We start from the raw sequence: 23,900 nt of genomic DNA on the forward strand, positions 1-23,900 counted from the left end.
CCTGATTTTTAGCAGCTGGTTGGCTTCTTTTGTAATGTTGTCACCCCATCGTGTGCGTGGCTTTCCCTCTGGCCTTTTCCCCCCTGGGTTTCCTTCGAGGATCTTCTTCGGTATCCGTGACTCAGGCATGCGCTGGACATGGCCTGCCCAGTTTAGCCTCTGGAGTTTTATGAAGGTGGAGAGTTTTGAATCTTGGTATAAGCGGTATAGTTCCGTGTTGTACCTAATTCTCCACTCCCCACCATTTCAGCTGCTTTCATATTTAGCGTCCATGACTCGCACCCGTATGCAACGACTGTGCGTATGATGGTTCAGTTTAGGCAGGGTTTAATTGAATTTTAAAAATTAACCAGCACCAACTGCAAATTGTATTCTTAGTTCAATGAAAAATAAGTATAACTGACAAAGTTTAGTGTGCACTATTTATATCGAATCTTAACAGCCTACCTCCACCCTTCGCCACTGCTGTATATGCCAGTTATACTTAATTTTCATTGAAATACGACTACACTTTACAGACGGTGTTGGTTAGTTTTTAAAAATCAATTAAGTAGCCCTGTGAAAACCAAAGAAGGTTCTCTTCAAAAACTTTTCTAGAATACTTATTATTTTCTACAATTTATTCTTTTACGAAAAACTCTTTATAACAAGCATTATGTAATGAAAACCGTGTATAAGGAAAAATTATTACGCTGAACAATTCATATTATTAAGAATCCAATTATGTAAACAACATTAATTTTGCTAACTAGTTATGTGACCGACTGAATACCTACATAATTCACGAAATTACAATTATTACATTAAATAAGCAGAATTCTTGAGATTTATTTTAAATTATGTCTTGCAGCTATTAATTAAATTTTGTCAGCCGTTGTTATGGCATCCAATTACATTATAATATAAATAAGTACCTAACTAATACGACCCCCTTTAGGGAGTCTACTCCCCTTAATGGGAACTGAAATACCTAACGGGTAAGGAGAAGCAGGCAACCGATCTCGAGTGTGGAAGAATACGGGATAAACTTAAACACGCAGTGGCGTCCCGTGGGGGTAGGCAGATTGAGCGTCGCTTGGGGGCGGCAGTTAATCGAACGGTGGCAAATCGAGGAGAATCATTTGGTGTATATGCGTATAAGTAACGCCCACGGCGGCCGCGCGGCTTAAGCGTTGGACTATAACGCCGTGGGTCCCAGGTTCGAACCTGGGTCTGGCAAGTACACATATTGTCTTTCAATTTGTATGCGTCAGTGTATGGACCTAATAGGTTGAGCAAGTGGCTGACATCCATTTCTCGTAAAAAACAAAATCTGTCAATACAACCCTCTACTCTGTGGAGGCTCATATGATCCTATTAGGATCGGATATGGCCGAAAGAAAAGAATACAGAAATATCTAAGTACCTACCTAAACTTAATTACGAAAATATCTTTCCATTAAAAAAATCAGCTCACTAGTTGGACACAAAATGTATTAATTAACATTAAAAGGTTTAACAGGAATGTAATTATTTTGTCGGGTTCGCGATGTCTAGTTAACTTTCGTTGCCTTTCGATGTGCTTGGTGACCATAAACGAGACGTACAGATTTTAGAATAATTTCAGTCTGACTTATTAACCAGTGCGCACGGAAATTGCGTTGGCCATCGAAACTAAAGATGCACCCTCTTCTTACAAAGTATCCGACCTACCGCTCCTAGTCCACGGTATTATTCTGTATCGAAGGTTGCGCCGTCATTATATAGATTACAGATGTAATAATGCCTAAACCTTTGCGATCTCAGACTAAAAATATCATTACAAATGTTGCCAAGTTTTATGAAGAAGAAAAGCGAGACGGATCCCCTTAATTCCTCAAGACAGAGTAAATTAATGTATCGCAAAAATGCATGTAAGAAGCCACTACATTTTCAACGTCAAAAAATCCCCACTTTTGGGGATACATTTAACTTTGTATGATTTAGTGGTACCTATATATTTTGTTGGTAATTCTTCGATATTGGAGTCATGAAAGGATGGTAAAAAATACTGTATAAAAATGGGGCGGCATTTTGTCTAGGGACGTCACTATAAACACGTGTGAAGAATACATCATAAGTCGAATACAGACAACTGCTCTCGGTTTATGCATTTACGCTCATTTAATATTGGTGTATTGAAGGTTGCAACACACACTATTGCACGTCACACTTACTCAAACCGCCATCTTTGGGTAAACATAATACAGCTGCGAATTACTAGTTCATTGACGTTTATTTTTTATTAATGTCATTGTTTTTAATTGAAAGTAATTGTGTATGAATATAATTATAGAAAAATGTTCTCCATTCCTGCTAAATAAGCTAACATAATAAATATATCGACATACTGGGTACCTTCCATATGGATAGACTGAAGGCCGACTAAAGAGTGAAGTCAAAACTAAAGAATGGTATTGATTAAGTGGATTCGGTTTCATCACTTGGAGTATTATGCGGTCGGCTTGTTTCATTTCTCTGAGGCAGCGATTCCAAACTTTTTTAGTTTTAGAGGAACCCACAGTATATTTTGTAAAATTTCATGGGACCCTTACCCGATTAATACAACATGGCGGCCCTTATAGCCGTATGAGCGAGGTGCCCGGCTTCTCATAATAATACCAGGGATTCCGGGTTCAATCCTCGATGAAGTTGCATCTATGTGATCTGTTTCTCAAGCCGGGGTATTTCTGTGAAATGTTTCACTACTGCAATTGGGTGTCATGGTTTGTTAGAAATGATAGAAAAATCTAAGAAATGTGTTGTGTGTATACATTACCGACAAAATATTATATACTACTATATCTAATTGAAATGCTATCCCTGCTTCAATAGAAATATTGTGAGTCCTAGGTTTCAGATACATTTAAAAATACACCTGGCAACTTCCAAAATTCGCGAGTGACTGGCAAAAATATTTGTAAAATTTTTAAATTAGACAAGTATGTACCTACCTACATATAATTTAAAAATCTGCACGTGTCATTGCTGGTGATCAAGGACATGACCTCCAAGGACAACGGAAGTAAACCAGACATCGCAAACCTGACAAAAAATACAGTCCTGTTAAACCTTGTAGGTATGTTAATTACTTAAGGCCATGCATTAGTTGAGGCACGGTCTAAAAAGATCGTTGCTGGGCGATGCGCGGACTGCGGGTCGCGGGTGCAAATGACACCTGTCAAACGAAATATTATTTTTCATATAAATCCAACATACGTTCATTTTATGTTCTGTTTATTGTTCTATTAGTAACAATAATAATATATTCATTGACATGTTTTCTTTTTAAAGTAAATGGGTAACGTTTTTAGTCATCTTTGCACGATTTTAGAATTAATTGACCCGTCGCCATCACGCAGCAAAGTGACGTGCTTCCGACTCGAGATTCTCTCAGTGAATGGCAGCGAGTCCAAAATTTCGTCGCGCCTACAGTTGGAAATTATTTGGCGTTTCACTGATGCGTCACCTTAATACATTTTGTTTCCAACCAGTGAGCTGATTTTTTAATGGAAAGATATTTCCGTTATTACTAAGTTTAGGCAGCTATTTATATATATACCTAATGATTCTCCTCCATTTGCCGCCCTTCGAGTAATTGCCGCCCCACAAGCGACGCTCAATCTGCCTATCCCCACGGGACGTCACTGTTTGGTAGTCTTAAAAAACACAGGTTCTCTCCGACGATAGGACAGATTACTAAATATAAATGCAAGCCAGTCGCCATTGACTAAGAATTTGAAGCGAGATTTGCTTTATGACCTAATTACGGCCAGGATGTAAAAGCCAAGAAATATAATTCTTTAGAAATGTTCTCAAATATTTATTACCAGTATTGAATGCGCGTTTCGTGTACGTGACAAACTAACATACGTGAAACACGTGTTTAAGTTTATCCCAAAATATGCCTCACCAAGAAGACAGACCACTTCCTATTATTTGTATGTTCACTTTTCATCTGAATTACTGTTTTCAACTAAACATTACGTATGTATTTTGCATTGATTGTATGTTAGGTAGGTACCAAATAAAATTAGCTGGATTTTTATTAGACTTCAAGAGAACAAAGCAAGTTTTTGAAAAATCTCGTGGAATTGGTTGAGAATGACTGTTATCACTATCAGCTAAGTTCTCAGTATTAGGTAGGTATTGGAGCTATTGGCAACCTTTGATTAATTGATTAATAGCTTATCATAATGCCTTTCTCGTAGATAATCATCGTAACGGAAAAAAACAAGATTTAAACAAACTAACTGTTAATACTACAACATCGTTATTTGGTGAGGGTAAATTCTTTGCTAATTGCCACAGTCCCAACTGAGGATTATATAGTTATAATGTTTTTCTTTTAATTTGACATTATTCACCGATTTTAGATCGACACCATATTAATAGCAAAAGAAAATTGGTGTATTTTGGAAATCACGATGTACCTATATGTGCGTAATGCAGAGTTGACTACGTTAAGCAACCGTTCTAACAAAAAAAAATACGTCGCATGTTCTTTCTCTCTTCCATTTAAGCATTGTAATAAGAATAATATATGTTTTTCTCACTTAACTCCGGTCGTCGAAATAGGTCTCTAAAGTTACTGTTGAACAAGAACTTCTTGTCCACGTGTTAAAACTGTGAACTAACATTCCCCTCCAATCCAGCTAATCGCACTTCCGTTTTCAAATGAGGAACGCCCCCAAATTTATCATTTCATTTTACGATTTTACGCTTCCGTGGTGAACGGAATTGTCAATTTACGTAATTTAAAGCTTTTTATAAAAAAAAATATGCCTAAAACTATCAGGAGTGATGTTAGAAATTTTATTAGTAAACTTTTGGTTTATTGCGGAGAAAAAAAGGAGTCAGATCTAAAAGAGTCGATATATTATTTAAATACGCCTTTAGCACGCGTTACCGCCACGTCACTAGAATACTTCTACATGCGACTACAGCGACTTCTTGTCATCGCCGATGTCTTGTTGTCGGGCAATAGACGCGCATATCAGGGGATTACGCACCTAAGTATGGTTATCAGGGAACTCAGTCTGTTCTGTGATGGTTATGCATCGCGCTCTAGAACAGCGGACTGCCCCAAAGATGCATTGTCATCAACTCATCACATTACAATTCATAGATGTCTCTAGGTCGTACGTTTACCAAAAAAAAAACAATTTAATTTAAATTTTAATTAAATGTCTCGTAGACAAAACCTCCAAAATTTTTGATTTTATAAAAATATATTGTTAGTTGGCAAACAATAATGTGAGAATTTTAATTTTGAAAAATATGACCTGAGAAAATCCTATTGTGACCGCAGCAAGCCTTGCAGAATTAACGGCAATGTCGCTATGTTTTCCTCGGGTACCGACATAATATTACTTTGGTGTGAATCAGGAAAACTCTTTAGTAATACCAATTGTACATCGTAAATGATTGTCTATGTTTGTGAAGTCTATGCTAGGGTCATTGACGCAGACATGTACCTACTTATATTACGAATAATTAAGGCTATTACCATTACAGAGTCATAATCTCATAACATTTATAATTATTGAATAATTAATTACACAGTGTCTAAGACCGGTATTATACCATCAAAGATCTTTGACAAATATCTTTTATGAAGAATATTTTATAAAATGTATATTGCATAAATTATCTTTTATAAAAGGTTATTATAGGACGACATTACCTTTACCATGGCCTCGGGTCGAGGACGATTCGGCGCCACGCAATCTAATGAAATACGAAAATATTTAGACCTTCGTGAATTTATTATAGATAAGTACTGTTAAAATATACCTATATTTAATATTGCTATTTATATTTAAACTATTATATTATTATTTAATACTTCGTGAGAATTTAAATATGCACACGTAAATAATGATTTAATCGTGCACATGTTCAAGTTCCAACGAGAAGAGAGTTCTTTTATTGGCTCGTATTCTTGTTTGTCCGGTGGTTGTTTGTCCAGTACAAATCTTGCAAACGATTTTTAACTAACTTCCCGACTAGCTAGACATTGAAAGTTTTAGAATATATCAGAACACGATGCCAATGCATTCTTTTAATATTTTTAGCCATCTTTAAGTAGAATTGAATTCATTTACAGTTAATTCTGTTCTGTATGAAAAGTTATTTCAATCCACTATTATTGGTTGCTAAGGGGGTGGTCCTAGCAACTCTCTTCTTGGTCGTGCACTCATGGCTGAGGATCGTGACCACATTTAAATTTCGCCATCCTTTGAGCGACCAAGACTTTCCATCCTTCTCGATCTTCCGCTTCTCTCAGGGCAGAATAGATGGTGCCCCCAGTAAGCTCTTTCACTTGGTCGCTCCATCGCGCAGACGCTCTTCCTCTGCTTCGCCTTCCCTGGAGGCTACACAAAACTACCAGTCTCTCCAGGTTGTGCGGTCCGCGCCTGACAATATGTCCAAAAAACTGCAGAATTCTTCTCAGACATATCGTCGAGAGCCGTTCCTTTATCTTCAGTCTCTGAATGATTGACTGGTTCGTCCTGTGCTCCGTCCAAGAAATGCGAAGCATTCGGCACCAACGCCACATCTCAAAGGCATCAATTGCCTTCCGTTCTCTTGCCTTTAGGGTCCACGACTCGACTCCGTATGGAAACCTTCATAGCAAAATTCCTAGCAACTAAATTATTAATATATACGTGCGTTACTATGGAAATCAAAATGACATTTCAGTATTCTATATTTTTGTTTGTTTGTTGCAAAATAGCAAAAAAATGATTTGTTGACAATTGCCTTACTTGTCCTAAATTATTAATACGTAGAATTGTCAAGTTTATATGATTCAACAGAAAATTTAAAATCGTGGTATATAAAAAGTTCTTTTTATCTTTTATCTTTTTAGCATCAGGCATGATAATTCTCAATCCGCTATAAAAAAAAACATTATGTTAAGAGCAAAATGAATTAAAACTACTAAGTGGAAGATAGAAACTGATAAAAATTTTCCTCGTTTACTTTCTGTATAAGATTGTAACGAACGTCTATTTATTTCATTCGATAGTGCGGCGCCCTAAAACAAATTTGGCCTTAGAATAAGAAAAAAGGCATTAATTTCGAGGGTAGTCTCGTATCCGGAAATTTGTACGTAAACAGTTTACCGCAGGACACTTATTCGTGCGCCGCAGTACGTGAAACATGAGTTCGTGTAACATTTAACCAAATGACGAGTTCGGTGAAATGTTCAACGATGAACTTGTCATTTGATAACATGTTATAAGATCTCATGTTCGACGTACTGCGGCGCACGAATAAGTGTCCCACGATGAACTGCATACGTACAACTTACATGTAACCGGGTAGTCTTATAGTAGATATTACATAGTTTTGAAATTCTCCAGAGACATACATAATATTAGAAAAATCCTAGAAAAATCTTGGACCATCTGGGTTCAGGCGCGCACACAGAAAAATAGTTTTAGGGAGGAGGGTCCTATCTGAAAAAAATATCAATAATATTATTTATTGATTTGTAAGGCAGTGAGAGGGGCGGGATTAACAAAATCCAGCAGGTGCCATTGACTTCCACATTTACCCCTTATATTTATAGCTTCTCGTCGCTTCAACCGCAGAAAAATCACACTTTTCCAGGTACATTCTCCATGCCCAAACTATCCTCACTTTGAATCGAACGATAAACACCTGAGGTGCAGATATAATTAAGGGTGTTCGTTACGAGTTATTGCGAACTGTTGCATTCACAAGTAGTTATCGAATTTCTTAACGGTCATAATTATTAGGCCGTTAGTGTCCGTTTGTGTCGTCTGCACTGTCTTGTTTTTTGAACGTGCTGGATCAGAATATTGGAAACTCAAGATGGTTGCATCAATTCGAATGCCAAGGGTCTGCCACTGACACAGAACTCGCCTGTCGTACAATGAGCAGAGGAGCGAGGCCAACCAATTGAGAAAACAGCTCGACAGCCAAATCATCTGGGCCACGATCCTCAGTCATTAAGTCCTGACTAAGAAGAATAAGTAATATTCCATATACAGAGATAATTTGTATTTGTGTCGTTCCTGGGGGGAAAGTCTGCTATTAAACAAATAGTAAAATTAATAAAAGCGTAAACGTATAATTATTCACGTGTAATTTTATTTTTTGTGTTTCCTTCACACTTACAAAAATGTCTTCTTATCTAAATGTGGCGACGGTCGCGACTCGAAGAAGGTTGGGAGCCCGTGTGTTAAAGCAACATCACCTAAGAGTAATAGAATAATACTTCAGAATTGGGTCCACAATAATACATTCACTGTCCACTTTACCAAAAACTTCATCATGATCAGTATGCGATTTCAACCAATCAAGATACAGTCTCAGATATCGATCGGTCGGTTCAATATCTGTATGTCCTAAACAAAATATCCTATAAGCATCTTCTCCGTACTTTCCAATGCCGTGCAAATCACTCGCTCTTCTCCATTTTGCGGAGACAAACTCGTAGGACATCCTCCATATCATGTGAGCTCTTTTTCTCATCCCAAGATTTATAAAAAATCTTTCCAAAAAAACAGGATCTGTGTTTAAAACATCGTAAGGAGTAGGGTATGTTGAGAAGAATTCTTCCATTAAAGGCCTGGCTGCCTTTCCTGTGGTTTTCGTAAGGAATATAGTCACCACTAGCATGACCCAAGGATTGCTTTTAAATTCTTCTTCAATGATTCCATGAGGCGAAACTGGCATTTTTCTTGGTGAGATATTGAAAAACGGTTCAATAATGATTGATTCGACTTTTGTGTCCAGTTGCGACGCTCGAAATTCTCTGTCTTCTTGACTACTCCCGAATTCTTCAGAGTATTCAATTACTTCTTCTAAATTCTGTCTTACATCTTCTTCAATCAAGCCAATTTTTTCATTCGTAGATTCAATTTTTACTTTCTGCTTCCTTTCTACAAATAAATCATCATCAGTTGTAGATCGAACATTTGTATCTTCATTAAATTTCATTGTATCTTCTATGTTATCTTCAAAACTGTTTTTATTATCCAATAATAATTTTGATTCTTCTAAACTTTGGACAAAATATTTACTCACAAACTTAACAGGTGTTGATAGATCGTTTGAACTCATTTGTATGCATAGTGCAACATTTGATACAGCTGCTCCATTATTACAACATAAGGCAGTGTTGATATCATTTGAATCATGATTATCATATTTAACTGAGTCATCCACATCGATTGACACTATTTCTTCGGCAGTAAATTGAACATTATCTTCAGGAAACGGTGTAGATTCAATGCTATTATCATGTATACCTCGATTTGGTTTTACATGTGACTCCAATAAACATTGCATTAAGTCACTTAAGCAGAATACATCATTTTCGAATTTGGAAGCTTTATTATTAAATTCTGGATTTAAATTCAGTGTGGGTCCAAAAAATTGGCTAAGGAATTCGCAGTCTTCATTTTCCTTCATCAGCAACTCGCGGTATCATCAGAGGATCTGGAAAAATAAGAAAATACCATATTTAGATAATTACTTCAGTCTTTAGCATACTATCGTCAGAGAACATGGCAAGCACAAGATCGCAATATCTTAATAATGAAATTTGAAAACTAAACGAATTTAAAAAAAAATGGTTTACTGTTCAAGGAAATATAATACCTAAATATATTTTATATTATTTTATCTAGGTATAACATGTTTCGTTTTATTCGTTAGGGTTAGATGTTTGCTAGAAACTAGCTAAAACGTTGTAGTTTTTTGACGTTACACACTACTGACCTTAACCTAAAAAAACGTGACCGATTCTTGTACCTACAAATAAATATCAATAAGAAAACAATTACTCAATCAGACACCGTTCCTTTATACTGTTTTCTATGATTTATGATACAAAAGTATTGACCTTTTTTATTACAAATGGTAGATAATCATCGATCGGAATTTCTCAATGAAGATAAATAAATATCATATCAACGGTGTGTAGAGATGTTGCTAAATTTAGTGTTTGATCCATTGGTCGCAGATTTTATTCCTGGATCTGTGGTATTCTGATTCGGCGGAGGATTGGTATTGCAGATGAAAGATGGTACTAGTAGTTCGTGATGTTGGAGGAGGCAAGAATTTATTTACTGTTTCAAACAACTACAAGGGTACAATCAATGCAATGTAATAAAAATAACGGTAATTCGGTGCGATGTGTCTTTAGCGGAAACTTGTAATCGAGTGAGAATGTCCAATCGATTCTGACCCGATATTTATGGTATGGCGCATTATGAAATAATATGTTGAAATTATTATGAAATTTAATTCGTAATGTTATGAAATTACAGATTCGCTATCGTATAACATTACGAAATCATATTATATTTAATATAGGTACTGACTGATTGTACGTGAAAAATGAATATTAATATATAATAAGTATTATAATTGAGATCTGGGTTACAGGAATCCGATGACAGCCACAGATCAGAATCACGTTTTGTTTTTTCAATCAATATGCTTATTAGATTTAGTGGGTCTATTCGATACACAAGGCGGCTATCGGTGGCTATCGACGGTAGTTAATCATATTTATGTATTGAGGCGGTTATTTGACAATAAGTTGACCGTCTAAGCTGTCAAAAAGAGCTATGTTTTAACACCCCCTCTCATGACTGTGTTAATTTAGTTTAGACGGTTAACTAACAAATATACTACTAACCTTAATACATACATATGATAAACTATCGTCCATAGCCGCCATGTATATAGAATAGACCCACATGTCATACATCCAATGTATTTTATACTATTTGTTTGAGCAGTTTAGTTAGTTGTTGCATTATTTATTTTTTAAGAATTCTTAAAATAAGGTTTACTAAGCTCATTCGGAGTACTTCCGTTTTTTTTACCGACCATTTCCGATCCTAATAGGATCATATGGACCTCCACAGGGTAGAGGTTTGTATTAACAGATTTTGTTTTTTACGAGAAATGGATGTCAGCCACTTGCTCAACCTATTAGGTCCATACCCTGACTCACACACAAATTGAAAAACAATATGTGTACTTGCCAGACCCAGGATTCGAACCTGAGACCCACGGCGTGATAGTCCTACACTTAAGCCGCGCGGCCACCGTGGGTGTAACAGACCTTCCATTAAGAAAAGTATTGATTATAAGAAACATTTTCGTAAACAAATTAAAACTATACTCTATATTATACTATAGTATACTCAATATTTTTTGTATTAACATTTACTCTAGGTAGGTACACCGTTTTTCTAGTACTGTTTATATATATATTTTTAAATATTTTTTCTAATAAATATCTTCTACTTTTTTGTTTGTCATGTTATTTTGTGAACGTCTTGAGTTTGTAATTTGTAAAGTTAACAATATGGAAATACATAATTAATTTGAATTATTCATGAATCGGTAAAAAGAAGAATCAAACAGTGTAACTCAGTTGACTGGGCTCAGATTTTTGAAGATCACAAAGGAGACACTGTTAGGAGAAAGAGTCATCATGCGAGATTTCAATTAGGTTGGGTGCATATATACGAGTATATTAATGATAATTTGAGAATTAAATAAAAGCAAATACGATTTTTATGTAAAATTATTATAAAATACAGAGAAACACAATTATGAGATCGTGATATGCTCTATCTGGCTTGAAAACAAGAAGTCTTGGGAAGTTACATTTTGGAACGGCTACGTTTTGTTAACACGTGCGGGTTAGGGATTCCAATCCCGGGATCCCGAACTATTTTCGATACCTATGAATCCCGGGATTGATAAACATAATCCCGAAACTGTCGGGATTGATTTTTTTTAACAATTTTTATGGAAAATAAAATAAAAAACGAAAATATAACAAAAAATACTTTTAATAACAAATAACTACATTAGAAATAAACTGAGTTTGAATGAAGTTTGATTTATACCCATGCGTAAGTTGCCGATTAATTTTATTTTTTCACATAAATTAATAAAAATGAGAAATATTGGAAATAAAAATGCTTCGCATTATTAACAAAGTAATTCCACCACGATCTCATACGTTTTACGGCAGTTTCATATTTGCTGACTAATTAGATTTATGAAGCGGAAAGGCCATAAGAACACCATGATTTGCTTCACTATTTTAAATCTCGCTAACCCATTCATTAAGTTTTTACTATCAGAAACAGCATTCTCATATTAATTTCACTATATTATTTAATTACAATATTATTTACTCCATTAAACTTATGTATTTCCAAGATTGAACGTATACAATATTAACAATAAATGTCTTAAATAGTACAAATTATCTGGGTTTATTTTTGACCGATTTTATCAATGTTATTTGAAAATATAAAAAAATTATATTAACAATGGAAAAAATACCAATCCCGGGATCAGAATTTTGGCTCGGGATTGGATTTTCTAGTGCGGATGGCAACTCCTCTTTTTTCAGGTAGATGCGCTTTCTCCTTGCGAAAGCGGATCTTGTTAAAAACGCGCCAATTTCAAATAAGATCAAACCGGTCTGCATTGGTCAATCACTCATAATAATTACCATACCACATCGATATAGTATTTTATTACTATGGTAACACTATGTATTCCTACTAGAGGTGAGTCGTAAATACTGTCACCAGTTTGTGTACCTACTCAAGTTTCGGATGAAACTACCCATTCTCAATAATATGTGTGGCCCAATAAACTTATTCCAAAAAACTAGTGATGATATTATTATCATCGAGAGTCGCTGTTCTGTGCACTCGCCAGTTGGTAGACTTTCAACACTATTGACATTATACGCGCGAACGAGACACCACTTGTATATAGGTATATTTTAATTTATTAGTCTATTGCGTTCGAATGTATGAATAATAAGTCATAAATTTTGTGTCGCAGCACAGTGGTGAGATGACGCACAGGCTAAGTTTTATCATATGACCGCTCAAAACATGTTTAAAATTTAAAAAAAATCTCGGTTATTCATTTTTGTTAACAAGAATATTGTAACCTAACAGAAAAACAACTCATAAATTTAAAATGTGTTTAAAATTTTATAATAAATGGGACTATTCAACAAGCGGAGCTATTGAAGCCGATACACAGTCTCGAGTTCCCTGAACCGATACGTATTTCAAATACTAACACGGAGTTGGTTTTAGTTTCAGTTGAGTATGAAACTTTTGTCGCATACGCACGCCAAACGCTCTATATAGTATTCTGAATACTAGTAAGTATTTTGGAACAAGTTTCTATACTAAGTATTTTTTATACTGGTAGTAAGTATACTTAGTCTTCAAAATCGACCAGTTTTCCATCTCTAATTCCTACAAATCACCACGCGCCACTGGTACTCATTGATAATTAATTATTATGTACTAACATAATACTACGTAGTCGCAAACATTTTGAATCGAAATCAACAGCATGACAAGGCAAAGGGCCGTGATGTGGAATTATGGCTGCATTATTGATGCGTTGCAATAATATAATTCGTATTATTAAAATTCTCTCATTCATTGTCATCAACTCGGATCATGTCGAACGGGAGACAAAAGATTGGCACGTGTACGTAATTCACCTGCTGCTCATGCACGTGGAAATCTTGCCAGTATGTACTCGATATGGAATCATAAATAACCACAGAACAGAATATAATAAATACCAATACAGTAAATTTTGACGCAGAATTTTGAATGTGTGAGTGTCCTACGAAAATGAACCACTCATTATAGACGTGCAATCAGTGGCGCACCCAGGATTTAACATTGGGGGGAGGGCCAAGGAGGAGAATGTAAATTAGTCCCATAGGCTCTTTTTCTTCTTCACTTCTGAAACGGGCCCTCAGGCTAGGATATTTGGCGGCCCCTCTACCTACCGCTAAGATTAAAGGCAGAGTGAAACACTACATGAGGGGGGGGGGCAAACTTTTTGGATGGAGGGCCAAATTCAAGAATTCAAAATGAGTGGCGGGCCGCAAGTAAAATACCATTTTTAGATATACACTATTTATTATCACGAAAAATAAACATTACAAAAAAATTAATTAGAAGAACGAAACTGTTTTTTTTAACATTTTTTAAATTCAGGTATTAATTTTGTAGTTGATATTCTCAAAACTGCTTGTAAATGGGCATCGGAGATATTTGATCGTAAAGAATTTTTATTGAGGTTCATGATCGAAAATGTTTGTTCACATATATAGGTTGATCCAAAAATAACGAACATTTTTCTTGCATATTCTTTAAGTTGGTCGAATTTGTCTAAATTAAGGGCTTTGTAAAATTTGGAGATTTCTTCACGACGATGCAATTCTCTTAAATCAGTGTCACACTGCAGATCAATAATCTTAAGTTGTAGCTCTGTCGGTACACCATGCCCCCCACATCTTGACGCGGGCCCCGAAGCCAGGGTCTTGGGCGGCCCCCCTACCTATCGCTATGGTTAAAGGCAGTCTGACGCTCTCCAGTATTGTTTTTCAAATCGTGTTCGAGGTCAAATAAAATTCAGTGTAATTTAGCGATTTTTTAACACAGTATTTCTCAACACGTCCCAACAACTATATGTTTTAAAATGGTAATAAGTTAGAAGTAAGCTAGCGCCGCAGGCGACTTTTTTTTGCTATTAGAGCAAAATTAAGATGTGTGTTTATCTCATTTATCTGGTCGACCCGTCACGCTGGGCCCCCCCTGAGCCCGGGCCCCTAGGCTAGAGCCCTGTCAGCTCCCCCCTTGTGGGGGCCATGCGGTACACTATCAATATCTATTGAAAATGGATTGCGTACTATTGATAAACTTGTCTCAATTTTTTGGAAGTCACCAAATCTTTGTGAAAAATCGTCATTCAGAGCTTTAATAATTTTACCATATTATTCAAATTTATATTCTGGTATATTCAGCAACTTCAAAGTTGGAAAGTGGTCCACGTTGTTATTCGATATTTGTCGAAGGATTAACTTGAGTTTTAATTGAAATCCAATCAAACTTTTTACCATATCATGGGCATATATTTTTTTTCCTTGCAACGCGGAGTTAAAAGTATTTAAATATGTCACGATACGATGTTCAACGTCGAAAATATTGGTTACATAGTGTGAGACGAGACGCAAGGAAGACGTACCTACTGAGATAACACATTTACGAAACAACAAATTCTTAAAATTTTAATCTATTGTCAATATTTCTTAAAAAATTATAAAAAAGTTATTCGTAATCAGAAGTACAATTAATGATGGCGGGCCGCAAAAAAATACCCGGCGGGCCGCAGTTTGCCCCCCCCTGCACTACATTAACGTTTTTCAAATTGTGTTATAGTTCAAATAATACTTATACAGTGAATTATTGGCGATTTTTAATACATCTACTTTAATAATGGAGCTGTCGAGTATCGACACATAATAATCAAAAAATATATTGCACAATTATATAAGCAATTGAAAATGTTTATGGCCATGAAGTGTAATTAGCTAATTTATAATGTGTGTTTACCCCACTTATCTGGTCAACTCGACACGCCGGGCCCCCCACAGCCTTCCCCAGCCATGACCTACACCACTCCGGAATTCAGGAGGACACCGAGAATTTTTTGATAGGGATTGGGTTTCTAAAAAAACCTGACATTAGTGTTTCGAAATTTTTGTGTTAGAAATTAAAATCTAAGAAATTTTTCTAAAAAGGGTGCTGGAGAATTATTACAAATCATTTTTTTGCCGTGTTTTTATTTGTCTAAGCCCAAAGGTATAGTTTATTGGCTTTCAATTTCAATGTTTAACATCATTCTGATAATTTTCATGTTTGGGGGGTGCCAGGGCCCCTTGCCCCCCCCCTGGGTGCGCCACTGCGTGAAATAGTGTGTGTAATACACCAATATTAAATGAGCGCCAATGCATAAACCGAGAGCAGTTGTCAATATTCGACGTATGACGTAATCTTGACAAGTGTTTAAATTTATCCCGTATTCTTCCTCACTCGAGATCGGTTGCCTTCTCCTTACCCGTTAGGTATTTCAGTTCCCATTGTTTCTGTGTTCCCTGTAAATAACCAAACTAGCATGCAGTTGGACATGATAACACAATTCCCACACTCCATTGCAGTGGCAAAGAGTTCCTGTTGGATGTAGATTTTGACCATTTCCGATCTTAAGAAGATCATTTATGGGCCTTCACAGCGTGGAATTTTGTATTAACAGATTTTTGTATTACGAGAAATGGATGTTAGCCACTTGCTTAACATGTTAAGTCCATACTCTGACTCAAAATACACATTGAAAAACAATATGTGTCCTTCCCAGAGTCAGACTCAGGATTCAAACCTGGGACCCACGGCATTATAAGCCGACGCGTTAACCGCTCGACCATCGTGGGCGTAGAAGCGGGAGGTAGATACTTAGGCTATTGATAACTGAAAAAAAGTAAGAATGGCCTAGGACTTTTTTTGGTTACTCACCACAGCCAACCTTCTTCAACAGGCTATACCACAAAACAGATTAATAAATATAATTCCGATAGGCTATACCCAAATACACTACACTTTGACGCAGGGTTTTGAATGTGTGAGTGTCCTACGAAAATGAACCACACATTATAGAGTGCAATAATGTGTGTTGCAACCTTCAAATATACCAATATTGAATAAGCGTTAGTGAATAAACCGAGAGTAGTTGTCAGAACGAAGGACAGTCGTATTTTTGACACGTGTTTAAGTTTATCCCATATTCTTCCACACTAGAGATCGGTTGCCTGTTACTCCACACCAGTTAGGTATTTCAGTTCCCATTATTTCTGAGTTCCCTGGGGTATACGATATATGACGTAATTTTAGCTCGAATCGCAGAACAGCTGTGAATAACAGACCTACCTTAATAAACAGACAAATACACCAAACCACACACCATCTACTGAGAACTGGAGCATTTCCACGATACCTACTCCGGAACAGTGGTGGTTACGTATACGTGAAGGTCTGTGTACCTCAGTGGCGAAGGGTGACTTTTGAAAAGAGGTAGGCTGTGGAGATCTGATAAAAACAGCACTCGTGTCAGGTATACTTACGAGAAATAAGAAGATAATACGATATTAGGTAGGTACCTACACACTAGGGATTCCAATCCCGGGATCCCGAGCTATTTTCGATACCTATGAATCCCGGGATTGATAAACATAATCCCGGGATTTCGGGATTGATTTTTTTATCAATTTTTATGGAAAATAAAATAACAGCGAAAATGTAACAGAAAAAATACTTTCAATAAAAAATTACTACATAAGAAATAAACTGAGTTTGAATGAAGTTTGATTTATATCTATGTGTAAGTTGCCGATTCATTTTATTTTTTCACTTAAATTATTAAAAATGGAAAGACTGGATAAAAACAATGCTTCGCACTTTTAACAAAGTAATTCCACCATAATATCATACGTTTTACGGCAGTTTCATATTTGTCTGACTAATTAGATTTATGAAGCGGAAATGCCATAAGTACGCCATGATTATTTGCTTTAATATCGCTAATCCATTCATTAAGTCTTTACTATTAGAAACAGCAATCTCCTATTAAATTCACATTATTATTTAAATTACAATATTATTTACTCCGTTAAACTTGTGTATTTCCAAGATTGAACGTATACAATATTAACAATAAATGTCTTAAATTGTATAAATTATATACTAGATTTATTTTTGACCGATTTTATCAATGTTATTTGTAATTAAATTTTTTTTATATTAACGATGGAAAAAATGCCAATCCCGGGACCAGTCCCGGGATCCCGGGATTGTCAAATTGTAATCCCGAAATCCCGGGATCAGAATTTTGGCTCGGGATTGGATTCCCTACTACACACTAAATGACAGCGACACACTAATTCAATGAAACTTCAAAAACTCACTGACGACATAAAATTACGTATTTTTCAACATATTTATACCCATCAAAAATCATTAGATAAAATCTCTTTTTATTTTTAAAAACAATCTATATTTATTAATATTCGATTAAAAGCCATAGAAATTATTTTTTTAAATTATTAATTCTAATCTATTTATTAATTATTTGGACAAAGTGCAGTCATGACAACAATATTATGCACGAATGTTTTAGGCTCTGCGATAGGAGCTTACCTTATTTCATACAATTCGACAGACTGGCGAAAGTTGCGTGAAGTAAAGTCCATATGAAAAAAAATCAGAATTATTTCACACATAATCCGACCTTTATTTACGTCAAGACAGAATATGGCGCGCTGTGGTATATTTTTTAAAACCTTTGCAGATTGTTTTGTAATCTGTGTAATACATTCCTACATATACATCTCTCGTTGGCAAAATAAATTATTTTTATAGAATATAAAATAATGAAGTGATTATATAAATACAATATCAATATGCAAACAAAAAATATTTTTCTTAAGGGGGTACATGCTCGGCGTAGGTCAAAATTGAGTTTTTATTGTATTTTCAAACCATGATCCTGGACACTCCTTAAACGTTGCAGATAATCTATTTATATAATTTTGAAGCCTTATTATCCTTTATATTTATTTAATACATTTGATGACTGCAGAAAGTATTTTTGTTACATAAAATAGTATTCTTTTAAACATCGCGCTCTAATGTTTTAGAATATAGTCATATTTCGGTACATGAATGTGCAGTGGTGTTGAGATTTTTTACATTTATTAATTTTTAAACGCATTTATAAAACCATTAGTATAATTTATGACGAGATAATTTTATTTTAGTAAAATATTTACGATAAAAAATTATATTGATAATCTCTGTGATCCCAAATTTGACAAGAATTAGGCATTTTATTATTCAAAAAATCGGCAAGATTAACAAATTTGAAGATGATTCTAAAGATACTTATTATACGCTATGTCTTTGACCATTCAAGTGTGATAAACATCTTACGAATAATGATTGCTTTACAATAATTATTGACCTAAGAATAAGGTAGTGCTACGCCGAGCATGTGGGCCGTTAAGAGGGGGCTCAAGAGAATGAGATTGAAGTATAATCTAGTGTAAAAAGGACCTCGGCGTCGTAAGGACGTTAATTTAAATCGATATTTTCGCAAAAATCACTAATCATCGGAGATTTTATTTAAAAAAAAAAAACATTATTATTGTTATTGGTATTGTCGGCCGTCTTACACATTATTATTTGATAAACAACTGCACGTGTCCGCCGATCAGAAAACAGGGCTGTCAAAATATTATATGGATTAATATTTTTAAAATGTTAATTTCATCATAGTTTTTAATCAAACCTGTAAGTACATACTGATAACTTGGGTGGATATCGTAGCAAACATACTATTGATATATCTACGGGTATATTATTATTATTACCTAATTCAAATTCAGCATAGGTTGATACTCACATACTATTATAGTATGTTTATGATTTCGAGAAAATAATACGATGGTATATAATCCATATCAATTATTTGAAAACATTACATTTGCATGTAGGTACATGTATAATATAGTGAAAAGGTCAGATACCTGTTTAATTTGCAAGATAACATCAAAATTTCTATAAACTTACCTAAATGAAGAATGACATTCATGAGTGAGCACGGCTCAAAGCTTGGAAAATGTGTTTTTTTTTTCCATTTGAAAATATTTTATTTGTGTATTATTTTATTACAGATTCAAGGTCAACTTTATATAACTAATAGAACATACTGTTTTTTTCTACGAATAAAAAAGACTGGAAGAACATGTGTACAAATCATGGCAATCAAGAAAGGCCGCAAATATGGCCAACAATGCATGATACACAAACATAAAATACACAAAGTTTACCGCACACGTGCAGACCACGCGATATTTTGTTTGCGCAAAGTCGTCGCTTTCCAAAATGGCGAATTTGGTTGCCAGTTTTTTTAAGCGATGAATCAGTATGTTCCTTCCTGTCTTTTTTATTCGTAGGTTTGTTTACTATGTACACCAAGAAATTTCCATTTATAAAATCGGAAATGAGTTTTGGAATATAATACAACTAAAACTGGAAAAATTCTATCATGGGTGTTTACTTCTTGAATTAGTTCACCCCAGAAACAACAGGTACATGCCACTACGTTAACCACAGTGGATATTAGATGCACAAAACTTAAATAAAATATATTTTAAATAAAATTTTAAAAGTACAAAATAATTAATTGCGTCAGCCCTGGCGTCATTTTTTATTTGCCCGCCAGTCGGATGGGCCAATAAAAAATTAATGTGTGTAGTGATAGTGACTGCATGTTAATAATTATTTTTAGGCACTCATGATATAAATTATTTCGCCCATTGGCTTTACATACAATAATGGTACTACCTACCACTTGTTTAACTACTATAAAAGTGAAGTTGCGCAGGCAATAAAAAGTCACTTTCTTTTTATAATAAGCAGACACTAAATTCTACGTTTTAAAAAATATACATTTGAATTAAACAATACCTATTATTTTTAATACGTAGGTCCTACACATTACAAATAAACACTGTTCATTAGTAATGTTTTTTGGGTAGCACATGAAATAAAAATGTAGGTAGATATGTATTTCAACATCCTTCGTATGTTTAGTTCTCGGACAATTTCAGGTTAAAAAGTTATTAATATATTTATTAAGTTTATATCGTGGCTAACAGATAATCAAAAAAGTTATCATATCCATCATATCAGTTGCAATACTTCCCAACAAACAACTAATAAACATATTGAATTTAGTAACATTTATTAGACAGTACTATTTTTTGGTCACCCCATACTAGCTTCACGTGGAGGGAGTTTATTGAGACAAACATTGGCGGCAACCTTTTTATATTAACTAGTAGACCAGTTATTATGGACCACACGTAAAAAAATCATATTTTCAATTCTCAAGGGCATTTCTGTAGAGCGTCCCCTTAAGGGGACGATGATAATGATGATGATGACGGTAATGATGACGGTAATGATGACGGTAATGATGACGGGAAATATGATATTTTTATATGTGGTCCGAAATAGCTGGTCTACTAGTAATATTAAAAAGACGCCGCCAATACGTGCGTCAAAAGTAATGGTCAATAAATTAAATTTAAAACAAACAAACTCGCTTCGGCTTCAGCAGAGTATGGGGTGACCAAAAAAATATTATCTTTTAATATACTTCAATGTTACTAATTTCAATATGTTAATCGGCTGTTTGGTGGGTAGTATTGCAACCAATATGGTGGATATTGTGACGTTTTTAAACTTACAGTTAAGTTTAGTAGTTTAGAAACTTAGAAATAGATTAATAACTTTTTAACCTGAAATTGTACGAGAACTAAACATACGAAGAATTTTGAAACACATTATCTACCTACATTTTTATTTCATGTGCTATCCAAAAAACATTATTAATGAAAAGTATTTATTTTGAATGTGTAAGACATATTACATAATTATTAAAAAATAGGTACATATTGTTTAATTCTAATGCATATTTTAAAAAAAAAACGTGGAATATAGTTTATTATAACGTGACTTTTTATTACTTACCCGATTGGTTTAAATTTAGTCTGACACTTGTACAAACAAGTAACGCAACTTTACTTTTAGTTGGTAGGTACAATAATTATTGTATTTTGTTGGTAAGTAAAGCCAATGCAAGAAATAATTTATGCTTATAAAAAATGATTATTAACGTGGTCACCCACAGATTATTTTTTATTCAAAGCTAGCGGATCGCAGAGAACAATACAAAAAAAAATGCCGACTTTATCGAATCACCCAGGGCTGTCGAAGACGTTTTACTTGTTTTTATGATAAATTCTTTTTAATTGTGTGCAATTTGGCGGAAAAATATAATATAATATACAGTTGCTTACCATTCGGTTATCCAATGAGCTGGGTTTTGTTTACTCTTCTGCCGAAATCCTACAGTTTTATTTTTTATCTTGCCCATCTCGCGTAAGGCTATCTGATATTATAAAAGTCACACAGTACAACAGTGTTTAAATCTAATATGTAATTGCACCGGTTTAATTAAAAACTATAACGAAATTAACATTTTAATTATTTACAGATTTTCCTATGTTATATCAACTTAATAGCAATTTTAATGAGACAAGATACATATTAAGATATATCCAAAATACACATCATCAGATAATATGTGAAATATTTTGATAAGCAAAAATATAAGAACAATACAAAAATAACATAACATAATCAGCTAGTCTTTTCATAATTATTTTAGATGAATGTTGTATGCCGTTTGACGCTTGGAAGTATGTAATTATTCCATCTGTACAGTAAGCTATTTTTAACTTAAAATTTGTAACTCTTTAAAACGTACCATTTATTAGATTGATATTATTTTGACAGCCCTGTATTCCGTCGGCCGGCATCAGGTGTTACGTCGCATACATGTTATGTTTGAAGGTAATAATAATAATAATGATTATTCATTCGACCGAGAATTGTAATTAATAATTATTGCGTTTCTTAAAATAAATCCCCCATGGTTAGAGGTTTTTGAGGTTAGACTGAATTAAAATGACGTCCTTTCAACGCTGAGATTACTCTCTGAAAGAACTATGAATGACCTTGTGCTGTTCAGTCCACTCTTAAGAATAATTGCCTAGTACGGAGTCTTCGCCACTGGTGTTCCTGACAGATTTGGAGGCACATTTTTTTTATTTTCATTGCGATTAACTGTTGTTACAAAATATATTACAATAAAATAGTAGTTAGGTATGTTATCAGGATTTTTTATACTTCGATTATTTTTGATACTAAGATACCTAAGTACTTTATAATGAAATGAAAGCATCGATTGCTTCATGGAAAACCGCCACTGCTCTCAAAAGTTGTAATATTGCTTTTCGCTTTTCATTAGCCGCCGTTTATAATATGCCGCCCCTATGAAGTGACGTCCCGTAGGGGTAGGCAGATTGAGCGTCGCTTGGGGGCGGCAGTTACTCGAAGGGCGGCAAATTAAGGAGAATTATTTGGTATATTATATAGAAATAGAGCTACCTAAGCTTAGTAATAACGAAAATATCTTTCCATTAAAAAAATCAGCTCACTAGTTGGAAACAAAATGTATTACTTTATTAACATAAAAGGTTTAACAGCATTGTATTTTTATCGGCTTAGCGATGTCTAATTTACTTCCGTTGGATGTCGACGTCCTTGGTGACCATTATTGGGAGGGAAATATTCATAAATTTGATTTTGTATGTTTTAGTTGTATGTATATATTTTATTAGTAATGTATCCATACAACACATTTTTTAGATATTACATATACAGTCATGAAAGGATGATAAAAAATACTATATTATGAAAAAATGGAGCGGCGTTTTGGCGCTGCCTAGGGGCATCACTGCCCCTATGGAACGCATGATATGCCTACCCCCACGGGACGACACTGATAAAAAAATATATAAGTATAATAAATACGATTAATAAGAATATATCATTTTACTTCAATCATTCATGTTCACGTTTTCTTCACGACGAATTGTAGTATACTGGCATGTTATAACTTGGTTACATTTACATGCATGTATAATTATTTTTATTGGTGCTTCATGTTCGCTTCTGAAAACCGAGACACGTGGGATTATCATTTAATTAATAATTAAAACTTAATTAGCTACTTGCATTAAAAGTGATTTGACAGGGCAATTATTAATAAATTCTGAAAAATAATATATTACCAGGTAATTCTCGAGCGCGTCTTAGTAATTGCAGTAAAATGGAATGAGTAGGTAATAACTAAGAAGTAAATAGTAATGAGAATCGAAGTGATCAATCAATTAGATCATGGTTTCCCAACGCGGGCGCCAAAGGGATGCGGGGGACAAGGACCGAGTCCCTAGTCCTTTGCTGCCACGTACATCCACCAAGCTTTATGAGGTTCGTCTATCCAGCGGGTTTTAG

The 23,900-nt window shown here is 34.7% G+C and overlaps 2 protein-coding genes across 2 annotated transcripts in view; one reads left to right on the forward strand and one right to left on the reverse strand.

Annotated features, from left to right (window-relative positions):
• The window catches only part of LOC147069476 (uncharacterized), a 106,143-nt gene that overhangs the window by 4,382 nt on the left and 77,861 nt on the right, over nucleotides 1-23,900 (forward strand). The window lies entirely within an intron of this gene.
• The window catches only part of LOC147069477 (uncharacterized), a 103,501-nt gene continuing 87,728 nt past the window's right edge, over nucleotides 8,128-23,900 (reverse strand). Inside the window, exon 2 of the mRNA XM_085950499.1 lies at nucleotides 8,128-9,495. Coding sequence (XP_085806625.1) covers nucleotides 8,245-9,468 — 1,224 coding nt within the window. The 5' untranslated portion in view covers nucleotides 9,469-9,495 and the 3' untranslated portion in view covers nucleotides 8,128-8,244. The remainder of the gene's footprint in view (nucleotides 9,496-23,900) is intronic.

This window comes from Rhyacophila brunnea, unplaced genomic scaffold (genome assembly GCF_057557595.1).
Source record: "Rhyacophila brunnea isolate RB1 unplaced genomic scaffold, BYU_Rbru_1.0 scaffold_23, whole genome shotgun sequence".
Lineage (NCBI taxonomy): Eukaryota > Metazoa > Arthropoda > Insecta > Trichoptera > Rhyacophilidae > Rhyacophila > Rhyacophila brunnea.